The sequence below is a fragment of the Somniosus microcephalus genome, chromosome 8 (genome assembly GCF_052327205.1).
Source record: "Somniosus microcephalus isolate GS21.2 chromosome 8, FLI_Smic_1.0, whole genome shotgun sequence".
In the NCBI taxonomy this organism is placed as follows: Eukaryota; Metazoa; Chordata; class Chondrichthyes; order Squaliformes; family Somniosidae; genus Somniosus; species Somniosus microcephalus.
This window is the reverse complement of record NC_140994.1, coordinates 117549750-117570172: the sequence shown is the minus strand read 5'-3', so window position 1 is coordinate 117570172 and position 20423 is coordinate 117549750. Positions and strand designations below refer to the sequence as shown.

Here is a 20423-nt window from a genome sequence, read left to right as displayed (position 1 = left end):
CACAGCCATGAACGCAGCTCAGTACTTTCTGGCAGTACTGATTGTCCCCCCCACCCCACACCTGTACAAAGTTTTCTTCCATTAAGACATTTTGCATTGTGTAGAGTGTGGAAGACTGGTGACAGCTCAATGTGAGAATGATGCTGATGCGATAGATGTATTCAGATCCACTTGGCTGAAATATGTGTGTCCCTGTATTTTAGTATCCATCATGATTTCAGGAAGACTCTGTTGGGTGGTTGACTGGATGGATGATGATAGCTTAACCCTTTGAACACCTCAAATTCCTTGTAGCTTTCAGCTATTCCTGGAGACACTTTCAATCTTCATGATCTTTTGGGAATTGAAAACAATGCCATCTAAAATTATTCCACGGGAATTTTCATTCAGACCATTAATAACCATCTTTTCTTAATCCAATTCCTCGTGGGCAGAGGCCAACAGCATAAAACTAATTGATATGGAATTGTCAGTCTAGCTCAGGGAGGTCACAAGATACAGGTGCGGGAAATGGAGCAATGTTACTCTGGTGCAGCACAGTGTGCTCTCCTGGGTTTTGGAATTGAAGCACATTGTTGGTGCAACATAGATGGAGCTGCAATCCACATCGAGCTTTGCTGTATCTGATCTAGGAGTGTTGGGTGCTGACACCATGTGCCTGTAATGCAAAATGTTCTATTGTTCAGCAGTAGTACCCACACTGTAGTAGTTGCCCAAAATTCACGAAAAGTGTGTTCTGATCACCATTCGGTTAGTACAGATGTGATGCTGTTATCTGTTCCTTATTATCAAATATCCATTTTGGATCGAGGTCACTCATGTCTGAGCACAGGCTATAGACGTTGATTTGAACTTATCTTTTGAAGTGTCTGGAAAGATAAGAGATCTGGTTTAATAGAAAGACAAATTGTGAATGCTGGAAATCTGAAAGGAAAGCAGAAAATGCAGGAAGTCAGCATCTGCAAAGAAGGCAGATTAATGTTTCCAATGGAACTCAGCTCTAACAGAGACATGCCATGTGCAATAATATTCCGACATTTCGTTTTCCAGTGGCTCTGTACTACCAGCATTTTCTGTTATGATTTAAGATAAAAGGTCTCTGAAACAATTGCAAATGATGCGCTATCCGAGTGTGGGTAAAAAATCGTCTTTCAACCCAACCACAAAACTGTTAGTTGTATCACAGGGAGAAAATTAAGAAATCAACGAAAATTGTTCATAGGAGGGAGATCGCATTTCAGAAAGGTTAGCTTGTAGACACAGCACTGCTTATCAGTAATCTGCAGAACAATTTGCACATCTATTGTCCAAACTGTGCATTAGCAGTCCAGTCTGCTGGAGCAGCTCTCTGAGTTTGCTGCCTGGCGCCACCTCTGTACTCGCCCTGATGCTGAAATGTATTTGAAGTTTATTGTGTCCGGTATCCACTTAACTTTCATACTTTGGTGTCTCTTTCTATTTAAACTCAGCTTTGTCCCCTCCTCTCCTAGAGGCAAAATTTAATTTTGGTGGGGGTCGCAAAACAGGCAAACATCAATGGAAAGGAAAATTGGGCAGGCCGTGTGATGGCGGCTGACCTGCTACCACCCTTCCCCCCCCCCCCCCCAACGTTGAATTTAACCCCCACTGACTGATGTACGATTCCACAGACACCAACCTCCTTCCAGTATCTCATTCAAGTGTCCATTCTATGTGTGTGAGGCGAGACAGGCTGTGTGGTCATTTGTTTGACATTTCTTTATTTGGTATTTTAACTGACTCATTAACCCGTTTAAAATAAACAAATTAACATTAACAGTAAGACAGCAGACAAAGCAATAATACCATTGACTAAGAAAGCACGAATTTGCATTTATATGGCACCTTTATCAAGTCTCGGGGTATCCCAAAGCGCGTCAGGTATTGAAATACTTGGAGTGAATTACTGCTGTTTAGTGGGTAAATGCTGTATTTCACACAGCAAGATCCTACAAAAAAACAATAAAATGAATGACCAGTTTATTGGTGCTGAAGGTTGCGGGTGGAATGTTGGCCAGGACACGCGGAGGGCCACCTGCTCTTCAAATAGGTCTGTGGAATCTAGAATGTCATCCAATATCTCAAACAGTAATTTCTAGGCAATTAGAAAGAGACACAAACAGAAGCAAGAGGTTTGAAGTATGTTCCATAGTTTTGGTGCTTTTCAGTACTTTGATTTATGGGTTAATATCCAGTGTAGGCCCTTAACAAGATCACATTGGAAGGGAAAAAAATTAAACTGTACATGTTGCATCAATCAAAACTTGTAGCAGTTTTAATTTTATTTCCCTGTTATTGAGGCGTGCAATGAATTTATTCCACTTCTCTTAAACCCACTAAAATTACCATCCAATTCTGGGAGTGGCCATTTTTGTTTATGCCAGTAAAGTATCACGAAGGTGTCTTTGAAAACATTAAACTGTCATAACAGTGGTGTCACTTCAATTGTTTGCACAGCCGTGACTAAACAAAAGGAAAGGTCAGATTGATAATTTGGGAGATCTTTGAGGTTGGCCAAACTAGATTTGAGCATCGCCCAGAACAACAGCATTCTTCGCCGATTGCAGATATGCTAATTGTATGACTTAATCACTCTTTTGTGTTTTGAATTCAGCTGCCGTGATGCAATCTCAGATGATTGCAGTCACTCTTTTCCTGTGTGCTTGTCATATCAATAGGCCCCAGATTAGTGGTGCATGGAAGAGTGAATCTCAGGAGGAAACTTGTTTTTTCCTATTGCTCAATGAATGAAAACATCAGATAGTGATCTATTCAAACAGCAGAGATGGTATTGATTTGCAGCTTGGTGTAGTTTCAACAACCTTCAGTAGAATCAGAAAATACATATAGATCTGTAGAACAGCAGCTCTTTTTCAGACCTTTCTTACCCCTCTAAACCCCTAGCATCTAAGGAGCCCAGTTTGAAAATAAGTGTTCTTATTCCTAAATAACAACAGAAAAAGCTGGAAAACTTCAGCAGACCAGGCAACATCCGTGGAGAGAGAAACAGAGTTAACGTTTCAGGTCAAAACCCTTCTTCAGAACTGAGGAAAAAAAGCAGGAAATGAAACAGATGAAAAAGCAAGTTGGGGGCTGGGAAATGGGGGAGGGGAATGAAAGAACAAAAGGGAAGGTCTGTGAGAAATAAAGAGACATTAAGAGATACTCAAGGTGAGACAAGATGGTAATAGGACAGATTCCTATCTCTCGAACCTTTTCCAGCCCTGCAACCCTCCAAGGACTCTGCGTTCATCCAGCTCTGACCGCTTGTACATCCCTCCTCAAACCTCTCCTCTTTAAGACCCTCAAAACTTAACACTCTGCCCAAGCTTGTAGTCACCCATCCTAATAGCTTCTTCTTTGGCTTGTGTCAATTTTTGTCTTATTACGTTCCTGTGAAGCACCTTGGGACGTTTTTGTACATTAAATGTGCGATATAAAATGCAAGCTTTGTTCTAACAACATCATCTTCAGGCAAGATAGTTGGTTTAAAATGTGTGTTATTAGGTGGAGTATAATGTGCAGCTTCTAGTGGTCACTGCATCGTTTTACACTTTGGATTGTTAAATTTGTCCAACTCCTGAATTTCCTGCTGCTCACCATGTTTCAGAAGCCATTGGTTATATAAACAAAATCCCAGACACCGATTAATAGGATAGGTCTTTCTACTACGCATATGGGTGAGTTGTTAACACTTGCTTTTGCTGCATGCACGTTATCCCATCATCCATGTAGGGGAGAGGCCTCAATAGCTTGATGCCAGTTTGAAAAGGAATGGATGTATAGGAAACTCGTTTAAACGGCACCTAAATATCCGGAATTCTCTATTAACCGGCAAAATTCATACTCCGAAAACAACACCTCAATAACCGGAAATGTTGCCGAGTCCGAGTCAGTCTCCCGCGGTGGCCGAGTTAGTCAGCGGGGGTAGTTCTCCAAACTGCCACTACTCGGCTTCTTGGCGCTGTCGGAAGTCCGAACACCTCAATAACAGGAGTCTGACTGTCCCGCGCTGCCGGGTGTACCCAATTACTGTATACTGCACATTTCTTGATTTTCTTGATTTTTAAATTTTTGTTTGTTAAAAATAGCCTCGGTATATAACCCTCTCCGGAATTTTTAATCAACCGGCACCATCCCGGTCCCATCGGTGCCGGATACCAAAGAGTTTCCTGTAGTATGTCTTAAGCTGCTTTTATATTGGTGGCACTGGAGTGTTTGTGCTGCCAGTAACTGAAATTAACGGTATAAAAACAGGTCTTCCTAGATGCAGATCTTAGTGAGCCTGGTACATTTACATTGGGATTGCCACCAGATATCCAGGACCTGCGCTTCGTGAACCAACTACACAAGTGCTCCATTGGTAACACTATAAAAGCAGCTATGGGAAATAGTGACACTAAGGGTGATACTGGAAGAGATCTAGTGGTGTTAGTGGACTCAACATGTTCAATCGCTGTGTAGCAGCAATCAACAAAGCAAATGGAAAAATGAACTATTTAACCAAAGCAACAAATAAAGATGAAAGGACTTGCATTTATATAGCACTTTTCACAACCTCAGAATGCCCCAAAGCGCTTTGAAGCCAGCAAATTGTTTGCTGTTTTGTAGGTAAACACAGCAGCCAATTTGGGCATAGCAAGGTCCCACAAACAGCAATAAGATAAATGATAATTTAATCTGTTTTTAGAGGTATTAGTTGAGGGATGAATGTTGGCCAGGCCAGGAGAACTCCCCTGCCGGTCTTCAAATAGTGTCATAGGGTCTTTTATGTCGACTTGTCATCTGAAAGACGGCATCTCTAACAATGCAGCACTCCCTCATACTGCACTGAAGTTCCAGCCTAGATTATGTGCTCAAATCCTGGAGTGAAGTTGAACCCATGACCTTCAGACTCCAAGATGAGAGCCCTAACCACTGAGCGAAGCTGATACTAGAGTACAAATTGGAGAAAGCCATGCTCAATCTATATAATGTTTTACATAATATTACATAGTATTTACAGCACAGAAGCAGGCCATTAGGCCCAGCAGGTCCATATCGGTGTTTATGCTCCACACGAGCATCCTCCATCTAATCCCATCAACATATCCCTCTATTCCTTTCGCCCTCGTGTTAATCTAGCTTCCCCTTAAATGCATGTGATCTATTCACCTCTACTACTACTTGTGGTAGCAAGTTCCACATTCTAATCACTCCCTGGGTAAAGAGGTTTCTCCTGAATGCCCTCTTGGATTTAATCAGACAACACCTTGAGTTCTGGTCAGGGAGACAATGAGAGACAGTCAAGCCCTGGAGATGGTTCAGTGAAGAGCCATGAGACCAGAGTAATGAGTTATGAGAAAAGACTGGAAAAAATTGAGCATTTCAGCCTGGAAAAGAGATGACTACAAGGTGGGTTGTATAAAGGTGTATAAGGTAATAAACAGTATGGAAAAGGTAGATTCTGAACAACTTCACATTAAACTGTGAGTCAAAAAATGGACAGATTTGCCGAGTAAAAGAAGAAAAATTTGGAACTGATATCAGGAAGTTTTTAAGCATGAAGTGAACTTCCAGTTGAGTAGTGGAGGCAAAAAACCTGGAATCAGTTAAGAAACAATTGGATTCCATGAAGAGAGCACTATAGGGTCTTTCTCAATGGCTGTGGTAAAATGGGTTGAATGGCCTTCCTCATTGGTATCTGTCCGGTGATCTTATGAACAGAGGAAAAGGAAAAGATCATATAGCTTAACCAACCCATGCCTTAGGTTAGTTTATAGACTGGGTTTGGGTGGTGTATTGGGCTAGATTCTACTCTTTCGCCTCTGGAACCTGGGTCCAAATCCAGACCACATTAATGGTCTTTTTCCGCCGCCTTTGTCTCTGTGCCCACTTCTCTGGCCAGGAGTCTTCCCCCCGCACGACTGACCCTTTCTCCCGCTTGCAGAATTCCCGTTCTACCTGGACCCCTCCCCCTGGCCTCTTACCCTCTCTAGATCTTTTCATCACTAACTGCCGCCATGACATCGGCCGTCTCCATTTCTCTGCTCCCCTCACTCACTCCAACTTACCTCCCTCTGAACTTGCAGCACTCCATTCTCTTAGATCCAACCCTGACATTGTCATTAAACCCACTGACAAGGGTGGTGCTGTTGTTGTTTGGCGAACTGACCTCTACCTAGCGGAAGCTGAACGCCAACTCTCCGACACCTCCTCCTACCTCCACCTGGACCATGACCCCACTACCGAACATCAAACCACCGTTTCCAAGACTGTCACTGACCTCATCTCCTCTGGAGATCTTCACCCCGCGGCCACCAACCTCATAGTTCCCCAAACCCGCACAGCCCGCTTCTACCTCCTTCCCAAGATCCACAAACAGGACTGCCTTGGTAGACCCATCAATTCAGCCTGTTCTTGCCCCACGGAACTTATCTCTTCCTATCTTGACTCTATCTTTTCTCCCCTTGTCCAGTCTCTTCCCACCTACATCCGCGACTCTTCGGACGCCCTCCGCCACTTTAACAGTTTCCAGTTTCCTGGCCCCAACCGCTTCCTTTTCACCATGGACGTACAATCCCTCTACACCTCCATCCCCCACCAGGATGGCCTGAGGGCACTCCGCTTCTTCCTTGAACAGAGGCCCGACTAGTCCCCATCCACCACCACCCTCCTCCGCCTGGCTGAACTTGTTCTCACATTGAACAACTTCTCCTTTAACTCCACTCATTTCCTCCAAATCAAAGGTGTTGCTATGTGTACCCACATGGGTCCTAGCTGTGCCTGCCTTTTCGTGGGATATGTGGAACACTCTTTGTTCCAGTCCTACTCAGGTCCCCTCCCTCACCTCTTTTTCCGATACATTGATGACTGTATCGGTGCCGTTTCCTGCTCTCGTCCCGAACTAGACCGGCCGGCCGCCCCTCCACCTTTATGCGCCGGCCTCTCGGAGCTGCAAGGCACCGTTTTTCAAACGCTGTTTGCGGCCGCTACGGGCGAGGCGGCCGCAACTGAATTTGGCCATCGGCACGGAATAGCATTGGAACCAGGGTGCTGCGCACACCGATGACGTCATCGGTGCCGGCGCAGCGCTACCGGCTAACGCCGATGTTAGGGACCAACTGAATTTCGGGCGCTAAAAAACTTCCGGCGCAAACCACTCTATAGCCAATAAGTGGGCGCAAACGCGACTGAATTTCTAGGCCACACTGTCTGCTGCGCCAGGGATCGTGTTGTTATTGGTGTGCAAAATCTTTTGACATACAAAATATTTACTGGAAAATGCGTAGAAAATTTCCGTTTCGATAAGAATCCTCAATGCAATCAATTAAATGTCAAAATGTCTTTAAATGTCTGCATTTAATAACTACTGATTACAGGGTAACAGGCTGCTTTAATTGAATTTACTATTTTGCAGTGAGTAACAAAAAAACAACATTTGTGATCGGAGGCTTCCCGCGGGCAGACGCCTCTGACCTGCAAAATGTCTACGAAAGTACCTGGTGGCCCGTTAGGTACGGAGGCTTGCGATCCTGGGTATCTCCGGGTCCGCGCGGGCTAGCCCCACGTATCCCAGGGTGCAAGCGGTTCATAGCCGCTCCTGGGATCACGTGGGCTGGCCCAACCAATCGAAAAAGAGAATCCCCATTCATACTTTTGACAGTTCTGCACGTACGAACTTGTCATAAGTATGAATGGGAATCACTTAAAAAATACACCAACACATGAAATAATTTTTTTATTATTACATATTTAAAATTAATTAAAATGCCATTTAATTAAATATTTTAAACAAAAATATGTTTTTACGGGGCTAAAAATAAAATTACCTTTTTGAAGAGTATTTTTTTAAATTTATAAATGTGTGATGAAATTTTATTTTCCTATTTTTTTAAACTCTTATGCCTTATGCCTGCTTTTCCCAGGCGTAAGAATTTCACAGGCATTCAGCGGGCGGAAGTTGTGCAAATAGCGCAACTCTCCACCTGCAGAGGCCCATCTCCCGGGGATTCGGATCATCTGTCAAGAGAATCCTTGACAGATCGCAAGTGCCGGGTTTCAGCGCATGCGGTTCGCATGCCTAAACCCAGAACTTGCGCGGCTCCTACGGGCGCGTATACACCTCGTACGCACCCGTGGGGGTCGCAAAATACGGCCCGTAGTGTCTTCAGTGAAGTGTTCTTGAATTTGGTGTTCTGTTTATCATTGTTTATATGTTGGCCTGGGGCCCCATGGTAAACAACTGAAGCCCATAAAAAGAAACACCTCAGATATCCCAGCCCTAATGGACTACTCTGTTGCTCCTGTAATTACCATGCAATGATAGGCCACCAAATTCTTAGGTTTACAATCCCAGCAGTTATGCTGAACCCACCGGAGTTTGTGAGGTCAATGGGAGGGCACCTCATTAGCATGGAATAGCTGGGCAAAAGCACCAATTCAGGTGCATCTCCGGCACTAGCCTAGTCATGCCCGCATCCCACGCCCCGACTAGTCACCCCCTGAGCAAGGGGGCCGGTCTGCAAAAAAAAAAAATGTTTTAAGAAGGCCAGGCAAGGGGCCTGGACCCCTCCAAGTCACTCATTGTCTCACTCTTTCCCTGCAGATGCGGAGATCTCGTCTGCTTGCTGTGCAAGTTTGGATTATGTCGTCACGTACCTCTTCAAGCAGCTAGCGAAAAGCAGCAAAAAAGCCCTGAGACTGAGACAGGTGGCACAAGAAGGCGAACGATTACTGTGCACCATGCAGCAGAACCCAGAGCTTCTACAACAGGTAACTGGTCTTTGCTCCCTGCTGTGGAAACTGCTGATATGGAAGAATACTAGCACGGTGGCATAGTGGTTAGCACTGTTGCCTCACAGCGCCAGAGACCCGGGTTCGAATCCGGCCTCGGGCGACTGTCTGTGTGGAGTTTGCACATTCTCCCTGTGTTTGCGTGGGTTTTCTCCGGGTGCTCCGGTTTCCTCCCACAGTCCAAAAATGTGCGGGTTAGGTTGATTGGCTATGATAAATTGACCCTTAGTGTTAGGTGGATTAAATATGTGGGGTTACAGGGATAGGGTGGGATATGTGTTGGTGTAGGGGTTACGGGGATCGGGTGGGATATGTGTCGGTGCATGCTCGATGGGCCGAAATGGCCTCTATCTGCACTGTGGGGTTTCTGTGATTCTGTGTGATTCATTCTGGTCCTTTATACCAGATAACGAACATGGGGTTGTCCTTCTACGCTTAACAAATGTCTGTTAATGGATACCCCTGCTAATGAAGACATTTACCATCAAGGAACACTTGTTCAGTCATTCTTTTATTCCCCTGTACTCGAGTGTTTGCTTACTAAGAATGATTGGATTTTGTTATATCGAGAAACCTAAGGCACCACCAATGTTGAGAAAAGTAAGATAGATAGCAAGTTTGGGATTTAAAAGGCTCTATATTATAGGAGGAATAGAAAACAAGAGATGTTGAGTTCCACATTGTTGAGATCCTGGGAACAAATGAGTTGCAGTAGGAAATGGTGCAATGAGTCTTGCTTTCAACACAGTGACAATGCAGGGAGAAACAAAAATTTGGAGGACAATGTATTTGGAGCTTGGTAGGATCAAGAAAAGGAAGTTCAGAGAAGCACTAACCAAAATAGCATTGAAGAAATAGAAAAGTTGCAATAAAGAGAGAGATTGAGGTTAGAGGTGAGAGAAGGATTGTCTATTACATCACAGATTTTTTCACGTATCCCATCCAAGATTGTGAGACACATGGTAGAAGAACCTCCCCAGATATGGGAGCAGTACTCCAGTTTTGGACCTATTTGGCATCTTAAAGAGTTCGGAGTTGTTAAGGGGAAAAGAACTGCTTGGCACAAGTTAAGGGAGCATCGTTTCTTATCACAACTTTCTGACTCAGAGGAGAGAGTGCTACCAACTGGCCAAGAAGACAGATACTTTTGTTGTATATCTGTGGTTACCGAGATTCACTGGCCGATCCACATAGAATACAATTCAAAGACTTCTGCTGTATTATATATTTTTTAAAACAAACCTGCTTCCAGGATGATGATTTTTTTTAAAAGAGAAATAAAACTGTGTGGCACTTGAGTTCAGCACAGTGTCTACAAAACCCAAGTCCATCCAGTGTCATATGGGGTCAGCAAACACTAATTTGCAACTCTCTTCAGTTTCTTATGTTCCTAAGGATTTAAGCTCGCTATAATTTCCACTTGTGCTGATTATAGGATACTTTCACGAGGTGACGTGGCACATTTGACTGCTGTGCGGTTAGGAAACTTACATTGTTGCTAGAAGTAGTGCATTGAAGAGTGTTACTAATGATAGCCCTTGTAGTAATGTCATCTATTAAATAGAATCACATAGAAATTACAACATGGAAACAGACTGCTTGGCCCAACCAGTCCATGTTGGTGTTTATCCTCCACATGAGCTATAGTTGTAATCCCATGTACCTGCCCTGTTCCCATGTCCTTATTTCTACCTATCTTAACCTATCGGTAAACATTGACATGGTCTCTGCTTCGGTCATTAACTCCTGTAGTGCATTCTAAGCCTTACAACTCGCTGTATAAATATATTTCTCCTGTTCTTTGTCTTAAATCTCTTGCATTTAATCTTATATCTATGTCCCCTTGTTGTAGATTCTTCAGTTACTGGAAAAATAAGAAATGGGAGCAGCAGTAGGCCATACGGCCCCTCAAGCCTGCTCCACCGTTCAATAACATCATGGCTGATCTTCTACCTCAACTCCACCTTCCCGCACTATCCCCATATCCCTCGATAGAAAGTCAGTTTATATCTACTCTACTCCAACCCTTCATAATTCTGAACATCTCTTATCAAATCTCCTCAAAATTTCCGCTGTTCTAATGAAAATAGCCCCAATTTTTGAAGTCTTTCTTTGTATTTGTAGTTTCTCATACCAGGCAGCATCCTTGTGAATCTGCACTGTTACCTCAACATTCTTCCCATAGTGTAGAGCCCAAAACTCCAACTATGGTCTTAGTAAAATTTTATGCAGATTCATCGTTACATTTCAACTTTTATATTCTATACTTGCACTAATTTTAATGACTTTTTATATGCCTGATCCACTTGAGGTGCTGCTTTTAATGTCTTGTGAACCTGAACCCTTAATTCCCTCTTTCACCTCACCCATCTTTCCCCCATTCAGGGTGTAATGATTATGTTTAATTTTTTAGACCAGAATGTACCACCTCACACACACTGACATTGAATTCCATCTGCAACCTTTTTGCCCATCTTACCAGTATCCCCTTGCAGCTTCCTTTGATTTTCAGAATTACGTACTATGGCTCCTATTTTAGTATCATAGGCAAATTTGGACACCACTTCCTTTAGGTCTATATCCAAATTTCTTATGTTCTTAAATCATTGATGTACACAGTGAACAGAAGTGGTCCCAGAACAGAACCCTGAGGGATGCCACTACCCAGTTCCAACCACTCTGAGAAATTGCCCTTAACTCCTACATTCTGTTTCCTCTTTTCCAACCAGTTTTTAATCTTATTTGCTACCCTCTGCCTAGTTCCATACCCCTTAATATTCTTCAATACTATTAGAGAAGAATTTTCCCAGAGATTTTTGTTTTGTCTTTATTTTGTCTCTCCTAGGAGACAGCGTTACTGGAGGGGGGGTAGGTGACTAGTGGCTGAGGGCGGGGGTGGAGACAGATGTGACATACCACGTCTGTTGTACAGGGCATTTACAAGGAGCAGAGCTTGAAGGAATGGCATGGTCCAGGAGCGAGTTATACAGGCAGAAATGGTTAAAACTCTGCTTATGTGCAGTAGCTCCTTTGTTCCTTGTGTAGACGTGGACACCTGGCTAAAGCACTGCTAACTGCTGCAGTCGTGATCTTTTAGCCGACTGAGTGTCTGGCCATATGTCTCCAGTGTTGTAGAGGGTACGCTAAAGGAATATTAAGAGCCAGAGCTCATCCTTGCGTGGTTTTAAAGCTCCATGACCATTACTAGCTTTTTCATTGAAATCAATAGGACTCGCCAAAATGAGTAGTTCCAGCGAAGAATTCCCGATTTTAAATCCATTTTGTTTTTGAGATATTGCAGAGGAAAGTTTAATGTATTAAATTGAAATTGATTGCTTTTTATCTCCATTATGTTGTCATTGTTGGTCTGTGTGTTAGAAGATCAGAGCCAACATCCACTTTCTTAATACTGATTATAAATTGCCACTCCAGGTTTTGTGGGATTTCTGTCGGAAAGAGACTTCACATTGAGAGTAAAATCATTTCTGTCTAAATTGTGTTTGTAGCCATTTTGGGAAATACACTCAACACCAGACAATTCCAGAAAATGCTGGCAACGCACAGCAGACCAGTAGTACCTGAGGGAGAAAGGTTAATGTTTGGGGCGGAGCCCCTTTGTTGAAACTGTTCAGACGAAGGGACTTATGACGATATTAAAAACCATGCACGGAGTGGCGTGGAATTTAACACCAGGAAATTAAACACCATGATTAACCAATCTCGCTCTTTCAGATGTTGGCGAACCTGCACCCAACATTTTCTCTTTTTACTGTATTTCAGATTTCCAGCAATCAATTTTTCATTTTATTTCCAGCTTTCTTTTTATTTCCAGATTAATCCATAGCGGAACCCAGAATTTCAGTGAGTTAACCCCTTCCCATTCACTCCCATGTAACAGCAAGTTGTTATTTATAAAATTCCATTCACCCTTGTATAGAATTCCAAACAACCACCTCTCTTCCATTCTTCTTTATGATATAGAATTATAGAGAAGGGGATGCATTTATTCACTCTTGTTATATAGCATTCCAACAAACCAAACTCCCTCTGCTTAGTGGCATTGGATAGGATTCCAGTTACTCCGATGACGTAGACTTCCCAAGGAACAAACTGCTTGCTTTTTATTACTTTTTTGAGGTTTACACTAGATATTTTCCTTGGATTCAGCATCACAGACCGTTTCCGTAAGTGAACCTGCGCTCTCTACTACAACAACAACAACAACTTGCATTTATATAGCACCTTCAATGTAGTAACACATCCCAAGGCACTTCACAGGAGCATTATGAAACAAGATTTTGACACCAAGCCACATGAGATATTAGGACAGGTAACAAGAGACTTAAGTAGCATCTTAAAGAAAGAGAGAGAGGGGGAGAGGTTTAGCGAGTGAATTCCAGAGCTTAGAGTCCAGGCAGCTGAGGGAATGGCCGCCAATGATGGGTCGATGAAAATCGGGGATGCGCAAGAGGCCAGAATTAAAGGAGCACAAAGATCTTGGAGGGTTTTAGGGCTGGAGGAGGTGTCGGAGAGAGGGATGGGTGAGGCCATGGCGGGTTTTTAAAATAAGGATGAGAATTTTAAAATCAAGGCATTGCCGGAACAGGAGCCAATGTTGGTCAGTGAGCACAGGGTGATGGGTGAACAGGACTTTGTGTGAGTTAGAATACGGGCAGCAGAGTTTTGGATGAGCCCAAGTTTATAGAGGGTGCTTGCCCAATCTCTAGGTAAATGTAGCGAGCCCCAGAGTACAACAGAGAACCATTGTTACTGTTTTCCAGCTTACTTACCACATGCCCTCATGTGCTTTCCTTGAGTTCAGTGGGTGGCAGAATAAACACTCTGTCAGAACAGTGACTTCAGGCTATAAACTGCTAGTCAGATTTATTGAACAATAAGCAAATAAACAGTTTTTACTGTAACGGCAGATTTTACTATTCTCTTCATAATATTGAAACAACAAAGGCACTCACCACTGTAGTGTATGTAACCGTTCTACCTTTAAGAGAACTATTGTATGTAACCGTCCACCTTTAAGAGAACTATTTTAGGGGTTGCACTACTTTATCTTGGCTGCTGTATACTGTAATACCGGCGGTGACCACACCGGTATATAAGTGCTGTGTAATTATTTATTGGGCAGTTCCGCCCTGACCTTCGAATAGTAAAGTCCTGTTAAAGTTTACTCTTGTGGTCTGTGTAGTAATTCGCAATATAACACACAGACTTTACAGTGGCGACGAGTTCGATCTTACCCTGCGGCAGAGATACATCCGAAGCAGTTAACGAGCGTCGAGAAGAGGCATCCGCCCTCGGCATTCTGCTGAGAGAAGACTCGAGTCTGCAGAGCAAGGAAGAAGGAAGAATTCTGACACGAAGCCTTCCATCAGCAACAGGCAGTGATCGTCCCTTCTATCACGGTGGTGAGTGAGCCGATCAGCGACGAGAAGCAAGTCGGCCACGTTGACTGTGAGTAGGGGAGAAAATAAAAAGAAACGGAGGACATAAGGGCGGTGAACTCGACCACGGCCGGGGAAAGGAGCCGGACAGAAGTCGGGGCCAGAGGCGCTGAGACTGGGGCAGCGTAGGGCACGGAAGCCGCGGTACAAGCGGGAACGCAGCCGGTGTGAGAGACCGGGCTACAAGCGGGAACGCAGCCGGTGTGAGAGACCGAGCTACAAGCGGGCTGGGAGACGCAACAGCATCGTGAGACAGCTCGACCGCGACCGGTGAAAAAGGCCGGGCAGCTACCGAGGCCGCGAGGCGCTGCGACCGGGATCGTAAGGCGCGGGAGGTAATAAAAAAAATAAAATAAATAAAACCGCGGAGAACTCAGCCGCAGCCGGGGGAGGAAAGGACCGGACTGCGAGAGGGCTGGGAGGCAAGATTGAAAACCGCTGAGGGAGAGACAGAGCCCGAGCGAGCGGGAGAGACAGAGCCCGAGCGAGCGGGAGAGCGAGGGAGACCGAGCGAGCGGGAGAGACAGAGTCCGAGCGAGGGGGGAACGGGACCGAGCGAGGGAGACCGAGCGAGATTTCCGCCCAGCGGCTTACAGCAGCTTTCCGCAAAGGACCAAGAGCTGGAACTGTCCGCCGCCAACTGGTTGTCCCCAGCGCCGGTTGCCCCTGTCGGGAAAGGGAACAAGGAACTCAATCAGCTGTTCTCGCGCTTCAGAATAAACCGAAAGCCAGCGGTCGTCGCCCGAGGGCAAAGCTTACCCCTCCCGCCAGAGGAAGAAACGCGGGAAGCCGCCAGTTAGGCGGGGAAGAAGACAAGCGCGGGAAACCGCCATTCTCGGAGGCGGGGAAGAAGACAAGCGCGGGAAACCGCCATTCTCGGAGGCGGGGAAGAAGATAAGCGCGGGAAACCGCCATTTAAAAAAAAAAGTTAAAGAAAAATTCGTTGTTGTTTCTCAGAAAGATTGTGAAGATGCCTAAGCGTGGTAACATCAACGATTTCGATTCCGATGTGGAAGATTGGGCCATGTATGTAGAACGCATCGAGATATATTGTAAGGCCAATAAAATAGCAAATGATGATAAAGCTCTAACCTTACTAAACTCAATGGGTGCGAAGACATACGGGCTATTGAAGCATCTTCTATCACCAGCTAAACCGGCGGATCAGACTTTTGCTAATATTGTTGCTGTCCTGAAGGATCATTTGAACCCCACACCGCTGATGTTAGCGGAACGATTCAAATTTTATGCAAGAACGCAACTGAAAGAGGAAAGCAACGCGGAGTACTTGGTTGAACTGCGTAGACTAGCGAAATACTGTCAGTTTGGGGAAAATCTGACAGAGGCATTGAGAGACAAGTTCATGTGCGGGTTGTCGAAGGAAGGAACACAAAAGCGACTGCTCGAAGAGAACGATCTTACACTTGATAAGGCTGTCCTTATTGCAGCATCGCACGAAGCCGCAGCGAGAGGCACTGCGGAAATGCAGCTGAAGGCAGCGGTACTCAGCGTGGATCAAATGACTTCAGGTACAACGAAATGTTATCGTTGTGGGAAGACAACACACGACCAGAACCAATGCTGGTTTAAAAACCAGGAATGTAGAAAATGTGGCAAGCTTGGTCACATAGCTAAAGTATGCCGGTCAGGAAAGAAGACCAGCAACAAAAAAAAGTCACCGCCGGAAAAGTACAGCAAGGTACACAAGGTGGCTGAGAAGAGTTCGGATGAACAGAATTCGGATTCAGACTCCAACAGCAAGGAACTGGGTAGTCTGAGAATTCACAATATGAGTAAGGAAGCTGACCGACAAACTATCTGGGTCACACTGCAGATAGCAGGAGTCCATGTGAAAATGGACTTGGACACCGGAGCGGCGTTGACGGTCATGAATAAACAAGATTACAAAAAGTTATTCAAACATATTCCCCTACGGGACACGAAGATAGTATTGCAGACATACACGGGGCAAAAAGTATACCCCATCGGAAAGATAAAAGTCAAGGTGATACACAAGGGCAAAGAACACCAAGGAATGGAATTATATGTACTACCTGGGGGAGGTCCACCACTTCTGGGACGGGAGTGGATCAGGAAAATAAATATGGACTGGCACTCCCTAAAAGCAATTACGGTAGATTCCGGAAAGAAAAATGTCAAACCTGCACGATTGTCCAGAATACTGGATGAGGGCATATGCAACAGTGACCGGGACAAAGCAGAGAGTGAGAACTCGGTGAAGACAATCAGCTCAGACTCTGGAACTGATGATGGTAAGACCAGCCCATGTGCAAAAGACAAGTCTAAAATGGACTTGCAGACTAATGATGGAAAAACGAAGGAGTGCATAAATGCTTCAAAAGAGAGCAAAGTATCAGAACAGATTTCCACCGAACAACAACAACATAGGTTGACAGAGAATTCTGAGTCTGTCCAGTCTTCAGACATTCACATTTCTGAGGAACACCGGGCTCGAACTCAACTCCATTTCAAACTACAACAGCAATTAGAACAAGTGATTCGCCGTCTTGAGCAAGAGATGAATGCAACGAAAAAGTTCTTTGACACAGAGTGGGAGAATCTGGAAAGACAACAGAAGCAGCTGATGAAGAAAATGGAGCAGGAGCACACAAACCGTCTGCGCGAGGAGGCCAAACGAATCAAAGCTGATTCGGTTTCTGAAGGTGCGTGCTCTAATCTGCTGGAGCAAGATGTTCAGCAACTGAAGGCGCTTGTTAGCAGGTTGCAGGCAGAAAAGGCTGATTTGGTTGCCATGAATTCTGAGCTCCTACTGAAGTTGGGTGCAGCTTCACCGGACGATTCATTTGTTGAAATTCGAATGGTGGAGGCTGCGGATGATGGCGAATTAAAAGCAGCGAAGGAGCCCCAGTGCAAGGTTACAAACAGCCCTGCAGCCTATACGTCAAAAACACATGACGACGATACTGGGAAACATCTGATGTCAGAAGAGTTAACGGTCAGCCAACTCCTTCATATGCTGAGGGACAAGACTCTGAAATGGGAAAAACTTGAACACGAGCTTCAATCTTCAAAGGGAAGGGGTTCGGAGCTCTCAAAAGTTATTGAAATAGCTGAGGTTGCAACACAGACTGAGAAGATTGCAACAGAGCAGCCCTTGGATGCCAAGAGTACGCTGACTCATGGCAATGTAGAACAACAGAATGCTGAAACAGCTGCTCCAGTAGAGGGATTGAATAGTCCGATCAATCAATCTCCGAATGAAGTCGAAGTATTGAAATCACAAATGATGTCATTAGTAAAAGACTTGCAGGAAGCCCAGAAAAAGCTGGATGAAGCTGAACGCATGAAGAAGTCTCTTCAGGAGAGATGTCTGGATTTGGAACAAAAGCTGGCTAACGTCCAGCTGGGCATGGAGGAAATAGAGGACCCTCTCGCTGGCCTAGCTCAAGACGACACCGATTATTACCACTACCTGGACGACACTGAATATTACCACGACCTGTTCTGCCCAGCTTGTGGGGAAGTCCTCCAAAGTAAAAAAACCATGAAGAATCACGAAAAGTCTAAGAAACACCGGGAGATGGTGGCGCTGATACGGCAACAGGAGGAAGAGGAGGAGGAACTGTGCATGCAGCTGGGAGTGGAGCCCAGAGAGTCTCCAAGAAGCAGAAAAGGAAAAGACGAAGCAGAAGATGATGACCCATCTGAACCATTATCACCTCTACCAGGTCACGCACGTGGTCCCTCCGAACTGAGTCAAATCAGTTTGGAAGTAGGAAAACTTCCCAAGGTACTCGAGCCTTTAGAAGTCAGCAAGGCTGGTTCTGAAGTTACGGAAGTTCAAGCTGTTAAGTCCAGTGAAGGACTATTGGATGAGTCACCCCAGCAACGTGAACCTACTACATCACCGAGAACTACTACACCACCGAGGCATTATCCCGACCGAGTCAGGAAGCGCAGGAGGCGCCTCCGCAGAGACTACATCTGTGAACTGTTTTTACATGAAGTTGAATATATGTTATGATGTTATGTTTAATGGGGAATAGGTATATTGTAAGCTAAAAAGGGAGGATTGTAGTGTATGTAACCGTTCTACCTTTAAGAGAACTATTGTATGTAACCGTCCACCTTTAAGAGAACTATTTTAGGGGTTGCACGACTTTATCTTGGCTGCTGTATACTGTAATACCGGCGGTGACCACACCGGTATATAAGTGCTGTGTAATGATTTATTGGGCAGTTCCGCCCTGACCTTCGAATAGTAAAGTCCTGTTAAAGTTTACTCTTGTGGTCTGTGTAGTAATTCGCAATATAACACACAGACTTTACAACCACAAAACTGGTCCTTGATACACATTCCCTTACATTGCTTTCCACAACCATGGAACCTTCTCTATCGCTGTCAGCTTCAGAATGACTGCTGATTGTGAGAAAATCATCCACAGATATATCATTCCAACTCATTTGCAGATACACCAAAACAAAGGAAATTAAAAGTGTATCTCTCATAACGACATTATGCGGTCTACCATTCACAAGATACAAAACATAGCTTGTCCACAGAGATGCAGCTGCCAGTTACAGTGGGGTTTGAAGACATCTCTTAGCCTGTTTGTCTACACCCAAATGAGGTATCCAGCTAATCAAATTCAATAGAATGACACCAAAGTAGATAGGTGTTAGGAAATGCTTCTTAGGAATAACATCTTTGAAGGAACTTTTTGCATATCAGACCATAATATGTACTATCTGCAGCTTGAGGAAGCAACTACTACGACCTAGCATTTAAAGTAACTGCCAGACTCCAGTGCAAAGGCAGTAAAATAATGGACATTATTATGTGACCAGAACTCCCTATTCATCACACTCCTATTATGTACAATTCCAATGGAACAGAGGCATTCTCCCTTTCCCACTCACCCCTATTATATAAGCAGACATTGTCGTTCTCAAATTAAACTAGGAAAACCAAAATCTCCCCCAACCGGTTGCCTCGCCAAGATAAGAAAGAATTGACATTCAAAAGAAACCTAAAACGCAATCTATAAGTATGATTATTTCAGATTGATTTGTATGCTTTCATTTTTAATAATGTCCATTTATATTTCTGAGCTCCCTCCAAAATATTGGAAAGAATACAGTGATTTGGTATTTTCCCCAGATTAATGGATGCCAATTCATGTCTGTTGGCAGTACACATAACCGGACTAGTGATGTGGATAAAGTTAATACTTAATCCGATTTTGACTTTATTTTAATCTAAAATCAAGAATACACATCTTGAGAATGGTCAAAAGAAGAACCTAAATTAGGAAAAATAACACCTAAAACCACAAAACCTAGATATAGAATACCAATGAACCAATCCCCTTCCCACTCCCATTATATAGATAGAATCCCAATGAACTAAACCACTTCCCATTCACTCCTAGCATCATAGAATCTTACAGCACAGAAGGAGGCCATTCATCCCATTGTGCCAGTGCCAGCTCTTTGAAAGAGCTAATCAATTAGTCCCACTCTCTTTCCCCATAGCCCTGCAATTTTTTCCTTTACCGGTATATACCCAGTTCTCTTTTGAATGTTATTATTGAATCTGCTTCCACCACTTTCAGGCAGTGCATTCCAGATCATCATAATTCGCTGTGTCAAAAAAAAATTCTCATCTCATCTCTCTGGTGCTTTTGCCAATTATTTATTAAATATAAAATCTCAAAGACCCAAACCTAGTTCTAATCACTCCCATTGGATTGAATTCCAATGGACCATACCACTTCCCATCCTCTCCTATTATATGGAATCTCAATGGATCAAGCCATCTACAAGTCATTGTCGTTATATGCTATTCCAGTAGACTAAACTCCATGCCATCCATTCCCATTATATAGAATTCCAATCCACCTCCTATTCACTCTTATTGTATAAAATTTCTAATCAAAGTGAGTGTGTTTCCAGCTATCTGATTTAATGCTATAACACTAAAAGCAACATATCCACTGTGAAGTTTTACCTCGAGATATCAATAGATTTAAAACTCTAATAATTTTACGTCAAATATGTTTTCACTGTTGAATGCTTTCCTGTTGTGAGACTGAATTACTCAATTAATTATTAAGTGGGCTGTGATAGAGACATTTGCAAATTGACTATTGTTATCTGTAGTTTAAAGAAGTCCTGGCCCTGAATTAA

The 20423-nt window shown here is 43.9% G+C and overlaps 1 protein-coding gene across 1 annotated transcript in view; it reads left to right on the top strand.

The window, feature by feature from the left end:
• Positions 1-20423, top strand: part of LOC147113758 (ran-binding protein 17-like) — an 815149-nt gene that overhangs the window by 689329 nt on the left and 105397 nt on the right. The window contains exon 21 of the mRNA XM_085995069.1: positions 8606-8772. Within this exon, the coding sequence (XP_085851195.1) occupies positions 8606-8772 (167 nt within the window). The remainder of the gene's footprint in view (positions 1-8605; positions 8773-20423) is intronic.